The 18,202-nt window shown below is 50.3% G+C and overlaps 1 protein-coding gene across 1 annotated transcript in view; it reads right to left on the bottom strand.

The window, feature by feature from the left end:
• Positions 1 to 17,596, bottom strand: part of SLC2A7 (solute carrier family 2 member 7) — a 25,922-nt gene extending 8,326 nt beyond the window's left edge. Inside the window, 9 exon segments of the mRNA XM_007453329.1 lie at positions 950 to 1,030; positions 1,032 to 1,064; positions 1,702 to 1,889; positions 2,570 to 2,701; positions 4,257 to 4,409; positions 5,229 to 5,350; positions 7,755 to 7,915; positions 11,332 to 11,430; positions 17,591 to 17,596. Coding sequence (XP_007453391.1) covers positions 950 to 1,030; positions 1,032 to 1,064; positions 1,702 to 1,889; positions 2,570 to 2,701; positions 4,257 to 4,409; positions 5,229 to 5,350; positions 7,755 to 7,915; positions 11,332 to 11,430; positions 17,591 to 17,596 — 975 coding nt within the window.
• Positions 17,597 to 18,202: the final 606 nt, after the last annotated feature.

Raw genomic sequence — 18,202 nt, forward strand, 5'->3', positions numbered from 1 at the left:
TATGACGATGTACCCTAGAGGAGGAGGGCTCTGAGGACAGAGGGTGGACCCTGCCCTAGAGGAAGGTGAGGGGCTTTGGGAATCCGCTGGAGGAAGGGGTGCACAGACTCCCGGGAGGGTGGAGAATTGGGCCTGGGGGCCTCCCAGCTCCTCCCATTTCCAGCTCTTTTCCTTCACTCGGCCCTCCCCACCATGCTGAATCCTCTGAAGTTTGATTGGGGCTTAAACTGGCTCTGGGGAAAATACAGATAAGTAATAAATAATTTTCTAAAACACCTTTAACCTCCAAGGTAACTCAAGAAACAGGAACCAAAATAATAGTGAGATAACTTGGAAAAGTTCTAGAGAAAGGACCATCATGGTCACTTGACCTTGTAAATGAGCACACCTCTATCTATTCATTTTTTTTTTTTTTTTTTTTTTTTGCGGTACGCGGGCCTCTCACTGTTGTGGCCTCTCCCGTTGCGGAGCACAGGCTGCGGACGCGCAGGCTCAGCGACCATGGCTCACGGGCCCAGCCAGTCCGCGGCGTGTGGGATCTTCCCGGACCGGGGCACAAACCCGTGTCCCCTGCATCGGCAGGCGGACTCTCAACCACTGCGCCACCAGGGAAGCCCCTGTCTGTTCACTTTTTTAACACAGGCATAAGTGGTTCAGATTTTTAATCTAAAACTCTGAAATAATAATTTTATGCCAACAGTAACAACATGTGCATCAGCATACTGGGTATTACAATGACCGTAACCGTTGTACAAAGGAAGAAACTTGAAGGTGTTTAAGTGGCCTGGTTAAGGTCACACAGTGGTAATACGGGCACGTCTGAAAGTCTGTGTCCCTCCAGTCACCCCAGGACCAGTGCCACCAGCAGTGGACCCTGGGGGGCTCTTGTCTGTCTGCGGGGCACCGACTCAGAGATGCCCAATGGGAGGGACACTTGTGGGCGGCTCACCGAGATGAAGGTCATCACTGTGTTGACCACGCTGGCACCCACTGTTACTTACGGGGAATGAGCCACCTCCATGCCAGCCGAGGGAGGCGTAGATCATGTCCGCGTAGTAGCTGACCTAACACAAAAGCCCAAGGGCTGTGAGGAGAGACCTGAAGGCTCAGGCCGTTGACAACCTTCCTGACTCTATAACACACAGTCCTGAAAGCCTAGGGGACCCCTTGGACAGGAAGGAGGCAGTAGGTGGGAGAAAAGAGCCGTGATCTGAAGACTTGAGACCTGGGATGGAGGCTGGCTCTGCCGGAGCCCGGGTTATAGCTCTTCCCCTCTCGGGGCCTTGAGTTCTGCATCTGTAAAATGGGACCCCGAGATTTTTCCCTCTGTCGCTTTGTTAGTCTATGATCTCAGGCCCCACAGAATGACCCCTCGCCTCTCATTCCAGATCCTAGGCAGCCCCAAACTCAGCTTCTCTCCTGGCCCAGCCCCAAGGATGTGGGCAATGCAGCACTTCCGAAAGCCACCACGTGCCCTGGCTCCTGCCTGGGCTGTGTACCACTCGACGTCTCCCGCTGAGCAACCGTGAGTCCCCGAGGGCCTGATGCCACCACTTCCTGACACTTTCCTTAAGCACCATATGGGTTACGCATCCAGTCTCCGACGTTTCTGGAAGCAGCCTCCCAGCCCTGTTTTTGCAGATCTTCACCCTTCGCCTACACCATCAATAGATACAATTATAGCAAAAGAACTGCGCATACCGCGTTGACCCTGGAGAGCTGCTGGCCAGCCATGGGCAAGACGGTGGAGACCAGCTGCCAGCGGACAGGCGGAAACGTGAGGAGGCTGAGCACAGACGGGCGGCCCTCGGCCCTCTCGGCCTGGTCCTCCGCGCGCATTCCTTCCATCTCGTCCTCCACAACTGCCCAGCCTCTCAGCTTCCGCAGAGCTGCGGGGAGCAGAGCGGTCCCCTCCTGCCGCTGACAGCAGCTGACCCAAGGCTTAGGGAAACACAGGGGGACAGCTCCCCAGGAGCTCGGCCCAGCCGTGGCCACAGGCTCCCCGTCTTCCCAGGGCAGGATGCTCATTGGACCCCAGCTGGGTCCCCACCACCGTGACCGTGTCCCCAGTCACAACCACACCCCCACCTGGGCAAGCTTGCAGAAGTCAAGGCCCACCAGCCATGATGCCGGCTCTGGCCATGTTCTCCACTGGACCACGCCCCAGAGCTGCCCTGGCCTCCCCAGTGCCAACGGCACCTCTGTCCCGTCCCACTGGCGCCTGCGTCGTGGAATGCATTTCCCCACCCTGCCCCCTGCCTGTTCTCTGCTTCGGGCACTAGGGGGGGATGTTTGGTCGGCACGGGGAGGCGGCTGGGAAGTGAGCGTGGTGGGAGGGTCTTGACGGAGCAGAGCCTGTATCTCCAGTACCTTGTCTAACTTCCTCATGTCTTTTCTTTTCTTTCTTTGCGGTTCGCGGGCCTCTCACTGTCGTGGCCTCTCCCGTTGCGGAGCACAGGCTCCGGACGCGCAGGCTTAGCGGCCATGGCTCACGGGCCCAGCCGCTCCGCGGCATGTGGGATCCTCCCGGACCGGGGCACGAACCCGCGTCCCCTGCAGGACTCTCAACCACCGCGCCACCAGGGAAGCCCTTCATCTCTTTTCTGAATCAGGGTGGACCTTGGGCTCTCAGGGAAGAAGGGCAGAGAGGGGAGCCAAAGCAGTGCGGGGACCCCTGTGAGTGCCAAGAGCACAGGCCAGCCTGGAAGGACCCAACACTGAGAACAGCCTGAACACCTAACACTGGGGAATCCCTGCCCTTCAGCTGACCTTCCGCATGTCCTGACTCTGTCCTGACTCTCTCCTCTTACAAACGCACTCACCCACATTGTTCCAGCCCTCCTAGGTCCTGGTGAGAGCCAAGGACAGCAGGGACCTAGTCCTTGCCAAGATGTGGCTGCCCAGAACCCACCCACAGTGGGGTTCCACATTTTAAAATGGAGAAAATAATTACAGTTTTCAAAAGATCTGCTGTTAACTCATTCTGCAGGAAAAGTGTTGCATTTCTTAGGAACAGCATATGATTTAAAAGTGTGAGCCTTGGAAAAAGTGAACCCATGTCTTGTTCCTAACTTTATGGCCGGAAGTGGCATAATCTCTGCCTTGCTGGAGGCTGGGGTCGAGGAGGGTGCTGGAACCAGCACTGTGGCTGTGTGAGGTTAAGGAGGCAGCATTGAGATTCATCTAAGTCTTACTAGCTATGATGGGAACTGGAAGAGGTATTTTACTTCTCTAAGCCTCAGTTTTCTCATCAGTAAAATAAAGATGATGATGATGATGATGGTGGTGGTGATAAAGTGTCCCCTGAGGAGTGGGGAGGGGTGACAGGCGTCGCACACTGGGCATCAGTACAAGGCAGCTGTTGGCAGCAACGGGCCCAGCCTGGCTTCCCCTTCAGCTGCACTGGGGTAGTTTGGGAATCGTTAAAACTAATGACCTTTCACTGAGCACGACTGGGTCCTGAGTCTCTTCAAGGTACTCTGGGGAATACAAAGTCATAAATCCACCCGTTAAGGAATTCCTGTGGAATTTAGGTAATTTGAAAATGTTTACAGGAAAAAAAAAATAAAGGATGAAACCCCACTGTGTTCTTGTGGGCCTTTAATGTTGGCATGCATTCAAGCCGCACTCTCGGGGCCATTCTCTTGCCCACTCCCCCAGAAGACCATCTCCCCCTTTCTCCTCTGTCCTAAAGCTTCCCTCCCGCTTCCCCAACCTGCCCTCTCAGGCAATGGCCTGGCCACCTTTCACTTGGAGAGTAGAAGCAACCAGAAGAAAACGTCTAGAGGAGCCACATCCACCCACGTGGCAGTGACCGTGGCTGTGTGCCTGCCCCTCCTGCATCAATTGCCCTCGCTGCACGACCATTCGCACAGCGTCCCAGCTGAAAAAACAAAGCAAGACAAAACACCCTTCTCTCCAGCCTGCTTCCCCTTCCAGCTACCCCCCAACTTCTCTCCTTCCTTGACAGCAAAACTCCCAAGAGTCGTGTGCGCCCCTTGTCTCCAATCTCCTCCCAGCCCCGTGCACAACTTGTCCCCATCGCTCACCCAGACTGCTCTCGTCAAGGTCACCCGTCTCCAAACAAGCCACACATTGCCCAACCCAAAGGGCACCTCTTGGCCTCACCTCACTTGATCCGCCAGACACATGGGCACAGCCGAGCCCCATGTGTCCAGACCCCGCCCCCTCGGCCCCCACATAGCTCCCACGCTCCCTCTCACCCCCACCCCCGGACCTTGGTGAGACACAGGTACCTGGAGGGTTGCCCAGGTTGGCTTGCAGGCCGAAGATCTGTGCTAGGAAGATTCCCACGCTGACAAACACCCCCGTCATTGTTCCCAGAGCACCCCTAAGGTTCTTGGGAGCTAACTCTCCCGGGTACATGGGAAGGGCATTGTAGGAGGTGCCTGGATCTAGCAAAACAAACACCAGGGGAGGAAAAAAGAAACAGTCCCAGCCTCCCCGGGCCCCGGAAACCTGAGATTTAATTAATCTCATAGTCCCTGAGTTTCTCTGTGGCGTCAGCACCACTGACAGGCAGCCTGTACACCCCCCACCTCCCCTCCACGGAGATGGAAATTGGCCACGTGGACTGTTTAGTTCGCACTAAGAGGGAAACCTTTCCAGAATCCTCAGACTCGCAGGGGACACGGCAGGATATCCTCTCCTTCCTAGCTGCGGAGCTGGGGCCACTTGTTACAGGCGAGGACTGTGTTCCTGGGATGTGGGACTGAAAGACAGGTCTTTGGTTTGGGATTATTTTCGGATTTTTCTGAAGCACAGGTTACTTGTATCACTTTTGTTTTTTTTTAATAGAAGAAACCACCATAGTTAAGAAACCTCAGTCCCCTGCTGACAGAGTCCCCAAATTCTGTACGCTTTTGCTTGAAGCTTCTCATCCTCAGTGTGAACTATACATATTCCTTGGAAGATACCCTGTAAAGCCTTATCAGTTTGTACCTCAACATAAACGTGTGTTTTTAAAGATCTTCCCCTGATAGATTTTGTTAAATAAGGGGAAGGGGAGAGAGAACATGAGGTTTTCGAGAGTCCGGGGATGGAGACAAGAGGATGCCCCCAAAGGGAAAAGAGCCATTCAGAACCAGGAAGACCCTTGCTGCCCCTGCTTCCAGCCTTGGCCAGTGGTGCTGGGTGTGTCTGACTCAGACCCTTCTCCCCGCTGACCCTGAGCACGGGCTTGGGGCTTCAGCCATCACTGTAGGTACCTGCACAGAATCCCAGTGCCACTCGAGAAAAGATGATCAGCTCGGAAGCTTTGGTCACTTTGCTGACTCCCTTCGGGATGGCAGGGATGGCGAAGACGTTGTTGATCAGCAGTGTTCCCTTTCTGCAAGGACAGCAGAGCCCAGTGGGCATGGGGGCTGAGGCAGCAGAAGCTCTCCTGACACCAACTCCTATTCTCCAGGGCAGCCGTTACAGAAATGCCGGGAACATGCCTGAGAAAGGCTGATGGCTGGGAAGCGCAGAAAGCAAGGACCAGTGGGCAGAGGCCCCAGGAAGGGAGGTTTGGGCTCAGCAGGGGTGGCGGGGGCAGTGGGAGCATGCTAACCATTGGAGCTGACTGAAGACAGTGGGGAAGGAGGAAGGAATGGGCCTGCCTCTGCAAGGAGGGAGCTTCCTGTCACTGGTGGTATTCAAGCAGAGAGTAGGCTGGATGAAGACTGTCAAGAATGGTGAACAGGGGAACCCCACAACAGGTGGGAGACAGAGCTGGATTGAATGATCGCTAAGATTCCTCCCAAGGCTGAAAAACCATGAGTCTATGAATGGGGGGAGGGAGTGTCTGAAAAATAGAACTACGCTGGATGCCCCTGCCTGTCTCCCAGGATCCATAGCTACCTTCCAGACTGTGTTCTGTGCCCCATGCTGACTGGCATCGGTGGCTCCCTTGCCCCCTCATCCCCACATGTGGCTTGGATTTTGCCAAAGGAGAAAACAGCAGTGGATCAGGAAGGAAGATGGTGGCCCAGATATAGGGTGGCTGCTGGCTGCACCACCCTTGGTGATCTCTCCACACGCTGCCCACATTCGAGGACCATCAGGGCCCTAACCGACACGGGTGCATCATCTCTGAGGCCAGGAGTGGAGGAGGGGGTATCTCTGAACAGAAACCCAGACACCCCTCCTGGGGGGGATAGTTCTAAGAGTTCTACAAAAGTCCCCTGCTAGGCAACACTGAGGACTCATCAGATACACAGACTGGTTTTCTCAGGCCACTTTTCTCTTCCTGGGGTGGCCATACCTCTGAGAGAACTGCCACCAAAGCCCAAACTCAGAGCAGAGGATCAGCCAGCCCAGAGGCTGCAGGTCCGGAGAGAAAAAACAGCCCACACGAACCCCTTCCTGATGACCAGGAAGCCTTAGCTTAGCTCAGGGCTGGTCCTGACCCCACTAGGGCAAGGCCAGCTCCACCGCACCAGCTGGTCTCAGGGTCCTCATCTGCAAAATGAGGGCAATGATGAAACCATCTCTGAGGTCCCAAGTTCTGTGACTCTGGGTTCAGACAAGGAGGTGGGGGCCAAGCTTCTAGAACAGTCCAATCACTCTTGGTGTAGCTGAGAACAGCACAATCTGAATTATAAAAAAGCCTGGATTATGGCATAATTGCAATATAGTTTGCAACAGTTATAATATATAGTTGCAATACAGTAATGTTGTTGCAACATATAGTTGCAATATAGTAATGTTTCCTTCATTCAAGTATACAACGAATGGCAAATTAATTGTTAATCAAGTATCTATAAGAAGAGGTCCTGTGAGTCCTGCTTTAATACATAATTAATTTTCAATTGCCAATATTTTCTTTGTGTTTTTGTTTGTTTTTGTTTGTTTGTTTGTTTGGCTGAGCCTTGCCATTTGTGGGACCTTAGCTCCCTGACCGGGGATTGAACCCCAGCTCTCGGCAATGAGAGCTCGGGGTCCTAACCACTGGACCACCAGGGAATTCCCCAGTATTTTCTTTTATGCATGAAAACTGAACTGCTATGGTTCTTTAAGAGCTAGTTTTCTTTAGAGGACTTCCCACTCCTCCCTACAAACTGCCAACCATGCACATCAAGTCCAAGTGTAACTGTGAATTCCAAAGAGTGAGATCTGGCCATATGGGATTCCGTGGGGCCTCACCCTGAAAACTTGGCTCACTCCCTTCCTTCCTGGGAACCTTGATCTGGACATCCCTCCTTATCTGCAGAGTCACGTCTTGGCAGCAACTGGGCTTCCGTGTAAAGATTAGTGAGTCTGTGTGAACCAAGCAAAGTATAAGAACTATTCTTCATTCTCAAACAAGACACAAGTCAGGGGCACGTGGACTGACTCGGTCTGAACCCCAAAGCTCAGAACAACACGGATGAGGCTGCACGGGGAGAGGCTGCAGCTGTTACAACTTGGAGCCATGGGTCACCTGACCTCGAATTAAACCCAGTCAACAAGCATTTATTGAACACCTGCTAGAAGTGCTGAGTATGGTCAAGACTTTGCTCTCAAAGGTTGATCCACCTCCATGGGGTGGACAACAGAGGGGCTGCTGTTCCCGTGCAGCTGACAAGGGGAAGAAATCCCAAGGAATTCAAGGACTTGCTTTAAGGTCAGGATGTCTATGGCAAAGTGGGGGCTGGACTTCAGGCCTCCTGAATTTCAAAGTTGCGCAACTCCCCACCACGTGCACAAATGCCAAGACACAACATGCTTTACTAATATCAATTTTGAGTGACAGCAGCACCCTTCTTCTTTACTTGCCACATTTGTCAACCAGCAGGCCAATAAGCAAGAACTCCACCGAGACGCCCAGAGGAGACATGAACATGGTGCAGGACCACAGCAGCAGCATGACTTTCTCGTCCATGAAGGCTCCATGTCGCTCAAAGTAGGTTTCATTATAAAAGGACTTCAAGACCTGGAAGACATTGCCCCATCCACAGACAATCAGGCAACTCATGACAGATCAAGAGATAATGTTCTCATTTGCCCCTGGTCATTGTCCTGAAGGATGTGTCTATCAATACCCTCAGGACACAATTGATTCTCTGTTGTTACCTGGAGATAAAAACAAAAAAGCCTACAATATGATGGGGTGAGATGAGGAACCAGACTGCTCAAAATGTTAAAAATTCACTGTTGGGAATTCCCTGGTGGTCCAGCAGTTAGGACTCCAAGCTTCTACTCCAGTGGGTGTAGGTTTGATCCCTGGTTGGGGAGCTAAGAACCCACATGCCGAGTGACATGGCAAAAAAAAAAAAAAAAAAAAAAAAAAAAAAAAAAAATTGCAACCTGTGCAAGAGGCAACATAAGAAACATTGTTACTTCAAGACAGTCTGGTACCGGCACAAAGACAGAAACATAGATCAGTGGAACAGGAGAGAAAGCCCAGAGCTAATCCCACGCACATATGGTCACCTTATCTTTGAGAAAGGAGGCAAGAATATACAATGGAGAAAAGACATCCTCTTAAGTAAGTGGTGCTGGGAAAACTGGACAGCTACATGTAAAAGAATGAAATTAGAACACTCCCTAACACCATACACAAAAATAAACTCAAAGTGGATTAAAGACCTAAATGTAAGGCCAGACACTAAACAACTTTTAGAGGAAAACATAGGCAGAACACTCTATGACATAAATCACAGCAAGATCCTTTCTGACCCACCTCCTAGAGAAATGGAAATAAAAACAAAAATAAACAAGTGGGAGCTAATGAAACTTAAAGGCTTTTGCACAGCAAAGGAAACCATAAACAAGATGAAAAGACAACCCTCAGAGTGGGAGAAAATATTTGCAAACGAAGCAACTGACAAAGGATTAATCTCCAAAATATACAAGCCCCTCTTGCAGCTCAATATCAAAAAAACAAACAACACAATCCAAAAATGGGCAGAAGACCTAAACAGACATTTCACCAAAGAAGATATACAGATTGCCAGGAAACCCATGAAAGGATGCTCAACATCACTAATCATTAGAGAAATGCAAATCAAAACTACAATGAGGTATCCCTCACACCGGTCATAATGGCCATCATCAAAAAGTCTACAAACAATAAATGCTGGAGAGGGTACGGAGAAAAGGGAGCCCACTTACACTGTTGGTGGGAATGTAAATTGATACAGCCACTATGGAGAACAGTATGGAGGTTCCTTAAAAAAACCAAAAACAGGGCTTCCCTGGTGGCACAGTGGTTGGGAGTCCACCTGCCGATGCAGGGGACACGGGTTCGTGCCCCGGTCTGGGAGGATCCCACATGCCGCGGAGCGGCTGGGCCCGTGAGCCATGGCCGCTGGGCCTGCGCGTCTGGAGCCTGTGCTCCGCAGCGGGAGAGGCCACAGCGGTGAGAGGCCCGCGTACCGCAAAAAACCCCCCAAAAAACTAAAAACAGAACAACCATACGACCCAGCAATCCCACTACTGGGCATATACCCTGAGAAAACCATAATTCAAAAAGAGTCATGTACCACAATGTTCATTGCAGTTCTATTTACAATAGCCAGGACATGGAATCAACCTAAATGTCCATTGACAGATGAATGGATAAAAAAGATATGACACATATATACAATGGAATATTACTCAGCTATAAAAAAAAAAACAAAATTGAGTTATTTTTAGTGAGGTGGATGGACCTGGGGTCTGTCATACAGAGTGAAGTAAGTCAGAAAGAGAAAAACAAATACTGTATGCTAACACATATATATGGAATCTAAAAAAAAAAAGGTTCTGAAGAACCTTGGGGCAGGACAGGAATAAAGACGCAGATGTAGAGAATGGACTTGAGGACATGGGGAGGGGGAAGGGTAAGCTGGGACAAAGTGAGAGAGTGGCACTGACATATATACAACTACCAAGTGTAAAACAGATAGCTAGTGGGAAGCAGCTGCATAGCACAGGGAGATCAGCTCGGGGCTCTGTGACCATCTAGAGGGGTGGGATAGGGAGGGTGGGAGGGAGAAGCAAGAGGGAGGAGATATGGGGATATATGTATATGTACAGCTGATTCACTTTGTTATACAGCAGAAACTAACACACCATTGTAAAGCAATTATACTCCAATAAAGATGCTAAAAAAAAAAAAAAGAAATACTGTTACTAATTGTATGACTTTGGGCAAGTTCTACCTCTTTAAGTCTTAGTTTCCTCCTTGGTTATAGAAATAATATATATCCAATAGAGAATTTAAGAGCTTCACTGTGATATAGTGATGGTACATTGCTTGCCTGAGAAAAAAATGTTCCTTCAATGGTAATAATGATAAGTATATTAATATAAGCCATGAGCAACTACTGCAGTACCTCCTATAAAGCAGAATTAAGTGTAGCTATAAAGTAACGACAGTGATTTTTAAAAGTAGAGCAGGACTCATACACCCAATGAATGGGAACAGACACTGGGTCCTGTCCTTGCCCTTTCAGGGACCTTCTTCCTGTAACTGTTCCCTGTCTGTCCTGCATCACTTGTTCATTTTTTTTTTTTTTTTTTTTTTTGGCCACGTGGCATGGCTTTTGGGATTGAAGCTTGTGGACCCAGGTTCAATCCCTGACCTGGGCCCTTCACAGTGAAAGCACCAAGTCCTAGCCACTGGACCACCAGAGAATTCCCAATACACCTTTCTTTATTGCATCCTTCTCATCACAATACAAACATGACTCTTGCCCTATAAAACCCTAACACAACCCCCCTTCTCCCTTCACTAAGCTTCATTTTATGTTCCCCTGTACAGCAAAACTCCTTAAAAAGCTGTCTCTCCTCCACTCTGCCCATTCTCCCCAAACCCACTCCAGTCAAGCTTTTGTCTCAACTCAGCTGCTCTTGTCAAGGTCATGCATGCCCTCCATGAGGTCAAAGCCAGTGGTCAACTCTCACACTTCATCTTTACTCGTCATCAGGGCCTGTCCCTCTCTCCTGACTCACATGCTTTACTAGGCCTTTGGGAGACTCTTTTTCCCTTTGCTTCCCCTCACCCCAATCCCAACCCCTAAGGGTTTAGTCCTTGACTCCATCCTCTTTGTCATCCGCAAGTGATCTTCCCAGGGGAAAGGCAGTGAGACTAAGGCCCAAAGCGACTGGGCAGGGAATCCAAGCCCATCTCCTCCCACCCCCTTCCCAATGTGCCTGGAAAGGATGACACTGCGGGGCGGGGGGTGGGGGTGGAGGGGAATAGCCCACAACTCTAGTCATTCCCTGGTCTGCAGAGGCCTCCTCCCAGGGCTACTAGAGGAAGGCAGCTCCTTCCTGAAAAAAGCTGGTGGCTTCCGGAAGAAAGATGGCGGCCTCCACAGAGCAAGATGGCCGCCTTCTCCCGCCCACCTCTTGCCCACCCACCTTGCGCGGTGTGTTAACCACAGCGATGTTGCAGCCGTATTAGAAGGCCTCGCCAAAGGCTGTGCTCAGCGTCGCCAGCACCAGCGTGGATTGGAGGCGCTGCGGGAGAGGAGGTTTATGGTCAGGGACTGGGAGGTTAGTCCTGGGAACTTCTGGAAGTGGGGCCGAGGCTGGGCTGGAAGTGGGGGTGGAGGACCCCAGGCCATGCCCAGGGGAGTGGGGAAGGTGCCGGAGCCTGGGGGGAGTGGATGGCATCATTTCCTGTTCCTTGAACGCATCCCCCTCCTTAAAGATACATCTATGTGTCTCCTCTGGGCCTGGCCCTGGATGAAGCAGAGGAAGCTTCAGGAAAAAGGTCCAGCGCACTGTGACCCTGAGGAGCTTACATTCTAGTGAGGGGAGGCCAACAAAACAAAACAAAAACAGACAAGTACGAGACCTCCAAATAACGATAATGTTATGAGGACAATAAAACAGGTAATGGGATAGAAGCCAATGGGGGACAGAGGAGGGGGCTCTCTGAGCAGGTGCCTTTAAGCTGAAACCTGAAAGGATGAGGTGGGCCTGTGAGCTGCTGGGGGAGGAGTTTTCAGACAGAGGAAGCAGCAAACAGAGGCATGGCTTGCCTTTCACTCCTGGACAGGCCCTGGGGAAAACCAAGGCAATCACGTTTCCATGGCTACCGCAGCACCTGGGGTAGTTCCCGTGAACTAGCCCCCGGGCCAAAGTCTGAGGAGGGGCCAGCAGAACTGGGGCTGGGTCTGTGGCTGCCTGAGTCGGTGCCAACCAGGGCTCCAAGAAGCCAGCTGGTACAGAGCCATGGCCCCAGACCATCCCCCCACCCTTCTGCTTGCCTGTTACCTGTACCTCTGACCCCCACCCCACCCCCACTATCTGCCTGACTGCCGACAGCCCTCAGCCCTGTGCAGCCAGCAAACCAGCCCGGCAGACAAAAGCAGGATTTGGGCAACTTCAGAGGCTGGGGGAATAGGACGGGGACAGGGGTCTCCCACACTTCCCTAGAGCTGGACTTAATCCCTCCTCTCTTGTGTCTGAGCTGGGATGTTTGGGGAAGCTGCTTCCCCCCACTGCTCTCCCAGGGCTGGTGGCTCCCCAGGAAAGTCAGGGGCAGTGTTGTTCTCTCCTTGCTAGAAGCATTTCAGGGGTCTTCCCCTCCCTCCACAGTGCCCTCACCTGGTGGCAAAGGGACAGTGGCAGTGACAGTTTCCTAGACTTGGCACTTAGCCCTTCCCTGGGGTGGGGTGGGTGGAGGAGTCCCTGCCCCTTTTTTTCTCCGTCCTTGTTCAGCGGAGAAACAGGTGTGCTCTGCCTCCCAAGTGACACCTGGGTCCTGCTCTGTGTTGACAGCCTGGGGCCTGTGAGACTTTACTACCCTTTTGGTCTCTGGACCCTGCTGACTTTCCCCAGGAGAATATTTTCCTTGGACGCAGTTGGTAAGATAAAGATTCACACTCAGCGTGAATTTTGTCTTTGTCTCCAACAAGTCTCAAACCAGAAACTCTCTGGTTGCACAAAGGAGAAGAAAAACGCCACCTGCCCTGGGTCCCTAAAAATGAGGTGTCTTGGAAACCAAGTCGGGCCTGATTTCCGGGATCCTTTATGCGTCTCCTGTGTTATCTCTCCATCTGTGCTTCCTCTTACGAATTTGGACTAATTGTCCATTTGGGGGAAAGAGCAAACTAAACGCTTTTAAAGAGATACAACTTAGTTATTTCTACTTACACTTATTAGTATTAAATAAGTCAATAGGGCTTCCCTGGTGGCGCAGTGGTTGAGAGTTCGCCTGCCGATGCAGGCGACATGGGTTCGTGCCCCGGTCTGGGAGGATCCCGAGTGCCGCGGAGCAGCTGGGCCCGTGAGCCATGGCCACTGAGCCTGCGCGTCCGGAGCCTGTGCTCCACAGAGGGAGAGGCCACAGCAGTGAGGCCCGCATACCGCAAAAAAAAAAAAAAAAAAAAGTCAATAAAATATTGAACAAAAAAAGTGCTTATTTCAGAATTATCACTATTAGGAAGAGAAATATCATATGATATCACTTATATGTGGAATCCAAAAAGAAATGATACAAATGAAGTTATTTACAAAACAGAAACAGACTCAGAGACTTAGAGAATGAACTTATGGCTACCAGGGGGGAAGGGTGGGGGAAAGGGATAGTTAGGGAGTTTGGGATTGACATGTACACACTATTATATTTAAAATGGATAACTACTGATCTATATTTCTATCTTTGTGCCAGTACCATACTGCCTTGATTACTGTAGCTTTGTAGTATAGTCTGAAGTCAGGGACAGATGAATGGATAAAGAAGATGTGGTATATGTATATAATGGAATATTACTCAGCCATAAAAAAATGAAATTGGTCATTTGTAGAGATGTGGATGGACCTAGAGTCTGTCATACAGAGTGAAGTAAGTCAGAAAGAGAAAAACAAATTTCGTATATTAACACATATATGTGGAATCTAGAAAAATGGTGCAGATGAAGTTATTTGCAGGGCAGGAATGGAAAGGCAGACGTAGAGAACAGACGTGTGGACATGGGGGAGGGGGAGGGTGGGATGAATTGGGAGATTAGGTTTGACATAAATCCACTACCATGTGGAAAACAGTTAGCTAGTGGGAACCTGCAGTATAGCACAGGGAGCTCAGCTCGGTGCTCTGTGATGGCCTAGTTGGATGGGACGGTGGGGCCTGCTGTATATAGCACAGGGAGCTCAGCTCGGTGCTCTCTGATGACCTAGATGGGTGGGATGGGGGGGAGGGAGGTCCAAGAAGGAGGGGATGTGTGTATGCATATGGCTGATTCACTTCACTGTATGGCAGAAACAAACACAACATTGTAAAGCAATTATACTCCAATAATAAAAATAAAAATAAAATAAAATGGATAACCAACAAGGACCTACTGTATAGCACAGGGAACTCTGCTCAATGATACGTGGCAGACTGGATGGGAGGGGAGTTTGGGGGGAAATGGATACACGTCCATGTGTGGCTGAGTCCCTCTGCTATGCACCTGAAACTATCACAACATTGTTAATCGGCTGTACTCCAATATAGAATAAAAAGTTAAAATAAAGTAAATAAAAAAAGGAATTATCTATATTAGCAAAACAAAAAAGTAGGGAATAACTGGATAAATTATGACAAATCAACTGGAATGCCAGGCTGCCATTTCAAGGGATAATTATGAAAATTACGTAGGGACATGGAGACATGTTATGAACGTCATGTTAGGTGACTAAAGCAAAATGCACTTGTGTGCCTGGGTAAAAACGTGTTGGCACATGGACACCAGCCATGACGGCCACCGGGATAAGAGAACGCGGGGGCCTTATTTCTCCTAATGGGCTGCTCATGACAATTTAGGTATTCTCGAAAGTGCTACATGTTTTGTCTGCTGTGCCCCTCATCCCTTCTGAGGCCTTGCTAGCAGTGTGTTAACTCTTGGGAAAGGCCTGGGCCCGGGACACTTCCCTACCAAGACATGAAGAGCCCTCACGGCCTGTGCTGGGCTTTTCACCCTGGGAGGGACTATCTTTCCGTCTCAGGCTCAGTGTGCGCTCCAGGGTTCTGCTTAAAGCACATTCAGCAGTGGCCAAAGGCAGGCCCCCAGCTTCTGTATTTCAGCCCTCACGGGGTGGCGGGGGGGAAGGTGGGGTCCTCCCACGCAGCACAAAGTGGGGCGTGTGCAGCCTCCAGGGCTGTGCGCATCCACTGGCTGTGGGGTGGCGGATGCTTTGCCGGGAGCTGGATCTGGCACGCGCTCTCTCTCCTCTTTTGCAGTAACTAGACGCTGTACCACTTGAGCATGGTGTGTGAGTGGTCTGTCCTCAGCAACCTTGAATCATGCACTCATCTCTCTCCTGGGGGGCACCTCCCTGCCTTTTAACCTTGGCTGCACAGCCTGGTCCCCAGTGAGCAGTGAAATGTTAACATTTCTATTTCTACCACGTCTGTCCAAGGCCATCTAGGCTTTTTCTATCATGTCCCTGAAAGTTCTTCCAGCCTCTTCCCATTGCCCCATGCCAAAGCCACTTCCATATTTTTAGGTATTTGTTACAGCTTCCCCTGCTTCTCAGCACCAAGATCTGTATGAGTTTCCTGTGACCACTGTAACAAATTACTACACATTTAGTGGATTAAAGCCACACAAATGTATTACCTGACAGTTCTGGAGGTCCTAAGTCTGACAAGGGTCTCGGTGGGCTTAAATCAAGGGGTCGCCTTTCTGGAGGCTGTAAGGAAAGGCCATTTCTCTGCCTTTTCCAGCTTCTAGAAGCCTTCCTCCATCTTCAAGGCCAACAATATCAGGCTGAGTCTTCCCATGCTGCCGTCTTTCTGGTTCTTCCTGCCCCCTGCGATTACACTAGTCCCACTTGAATAATCCACAGCAGTCTCCCATCTCAGGGTTAGCAGACCACAGTTATCTCTGTTTGTTCCTAAAGACTCTCGAATGCTAGCCCACTCCATCTTTCCACTTTATCAGCTGAATTCTGTATCCTTTTGGCAGAAATCACAATACCTAGTCACAATGCTTACAGTCTAATAACATTGATTCAACACTGTATGCCTCCCCTCCTTTCTCTGAGTCAGTCGCGGCAACCAAGTCAAGCTGATGGCAAAACCAAGCTCCTTCCTGCTGTTCCTTCTGCTTGAAACATTCCCCGCCCCCCCAGGTCTCAGGTCAAATGTCACCTCCTTGGGGAGGTCCTCACTAGCACCGCCCTTTTGAAAGTAACCCACATCCCTCACCCGGCACTCTCTACCACTTTCCCCCGAGCACTATCTGAAATGACCTCCAGTATTTGCTTACTTGTATTCTTGACCATTGGATCCATTACATCCACTGGCTGGCACAGAGTAGGTGCTCAACAAATATTTGTTGAATGAATGAGTGTCCTTGATTCATGATGCTCCCTCCTCCACTACCCTCCAAACACCTTATCCTCCCTTGCTATACAAATGTCACCCATTCTTAGAGGCTCAGCTCACCACATTTTCCTTGAAGATCACTCCAGGTCACGTCCATTCAGTCAACGTTTACTAAGTGCCAACAAGTGTCAAGCTCCTAGTCAGGCATTGGAGCTGCTCGGATGGTTAAGACAATGTTCAGAGCAGACTCAAAACTAGATACAGCAGTCTTCTATCAATTCTTATTGCCCCATAATTCCCACTTGCATGTGGTTTGCATCTTCCTGCCTAGATTGTAAATTCCTTGAAGACAGCAGATGCAATATAGGCAACTCTGCCGTGTCCCAGTGCTGAGCTGGATGTTGGGTGACCGGAGAGCCCTCAGCAGCACTTGATCAGCTGGTTAAGGAATAACAGGGGAGGGGAGGAAGAGGAACCATCCATGGGTAAGAGAACCAAATCACCACGCACTTTTACGATGAAACCCATGCAAGTGAGGGTCAGAATGGCAGCCACCATTTCTTCCTCTGGGAACTGAGGAACCAGCCCTCGAGGAAGCTGATTGAAGATGGCAAGACTCTGTGTCACTTTCATTCCAAAGTGGGACTTCAGACTCTGCCCTCCAAGCTCTTCCATAACAAACATCGCCAGTGTTGCTGCCCTCCCATTCCTGAAGTCTGTCTGCTGCTGGTTAAGTGACATCAGGACAGAGGGCAATGTAGTGAGGTTTCCACGAAGAAAAATCTATTCAATTTAAAGGACTGAAATTTACTCTGTGGTCACATCCTCCCTATATAGTAAAATGCCCTTTCTTTTAAATCATCTACTTCTCATTATGATAGTAGTTGAGAGTTATTATTATTATTTTAGGTTTTTTTTTTTTTTCTTTTGGCCGCACCACGCAGTGTGGGATCTTAGTTCCCTGACCAGGGATTGAACCCACACCCTCAGTAGTGACGGCATGGAGTCCTAACCTCTGGACCACCAGGGAATTCCCTATTTTAGGTTTTTACTTACAAAATAAAAAGTAGGCAGCCCAACGCTAGTTCACCCAGTTTTGGTCTGTGAAATCCAGAAGTGTGGAAACCACTGGTGAAAGCTACCTGCCTCGTGGGATTATGAACGTGTTGCCTTGGGGCTGGCAACTCCTCCAATTATGCTCTCCCTATATCAGCTCAGCCTCACGCTGCTCTGCTCTCTCTCTTAAAATCCTCCCGGCCAAGACTCATCGATTCAAAACAGCACCCAGTGAGCCCTGCTGTGTGCTCTTGGCACTGTGGATACAATAGCAGCGAACAAACAGGGTCTGTAGCCCCTCACCGCCATCTCTCTCACTTGCTAACTGCCCTGACCTTGACTGACCTTGATCAGCATCCATGGACCTCCCATTTCCTGACATTTTCTAATGGAGTGGCTCTTTAAATTGCAGATCAGATCAGAATTGTCTGACCCAAGTCAGCCAGTGACTTCCCCTCACGTTCAGAATAAAATCCCCAATCCTCCCGGTGGCCTGCTGAGTCTCTGCCAGCTACCTCCTTCCTTTCCCTTTCTGCTGCAGCCGGTCCACCGACCTCTCCTCACTCCCGAGCTGCGGCCAGCCCTCTCTCACTTCAGGACGTTTGCACCAGGCCGGTGCTTGTGCAGATTCTGTTGTGGCTGCCCCCTCCCTCCCTCAGGGAGGCCTTCCTCCCCCTCCCTGGAAAACAGCCGTTCTCCACCTGTCACCCTCACGCTACACGATCTTTCTTTACCGCACCTCTCACTCAGTGACATGGTTTTCTTCACTGTTGCAGCCCCAGTGCCTGGAACACAGTAGATGCTTGATAAGTATGTGTGTTTCCCCCAAATCTACATCCTTGCTCTTCTGGCTTCAGAGCCATACAGTCAACTTCCTTCTAGATGTCTGCTGTGTGTTCCGTGAGCTTCCCCATC

Source organism: Lipotes vexillifer, unplaced genomic scaffold (genome assembly GCF_000442215.2).
Source record: "Lipotes vexillifer unplaced genomic scaffold, Lipotes_vexillifer_v1.1 scaffold575, whole genome shotgun sequence".
Lineage (NCBI taxonomy): Eukaryota > Metazoa > Chordata > Mammalia > Artiodactyla > Lipotidae > Lipotes > Lipotes vexillifer.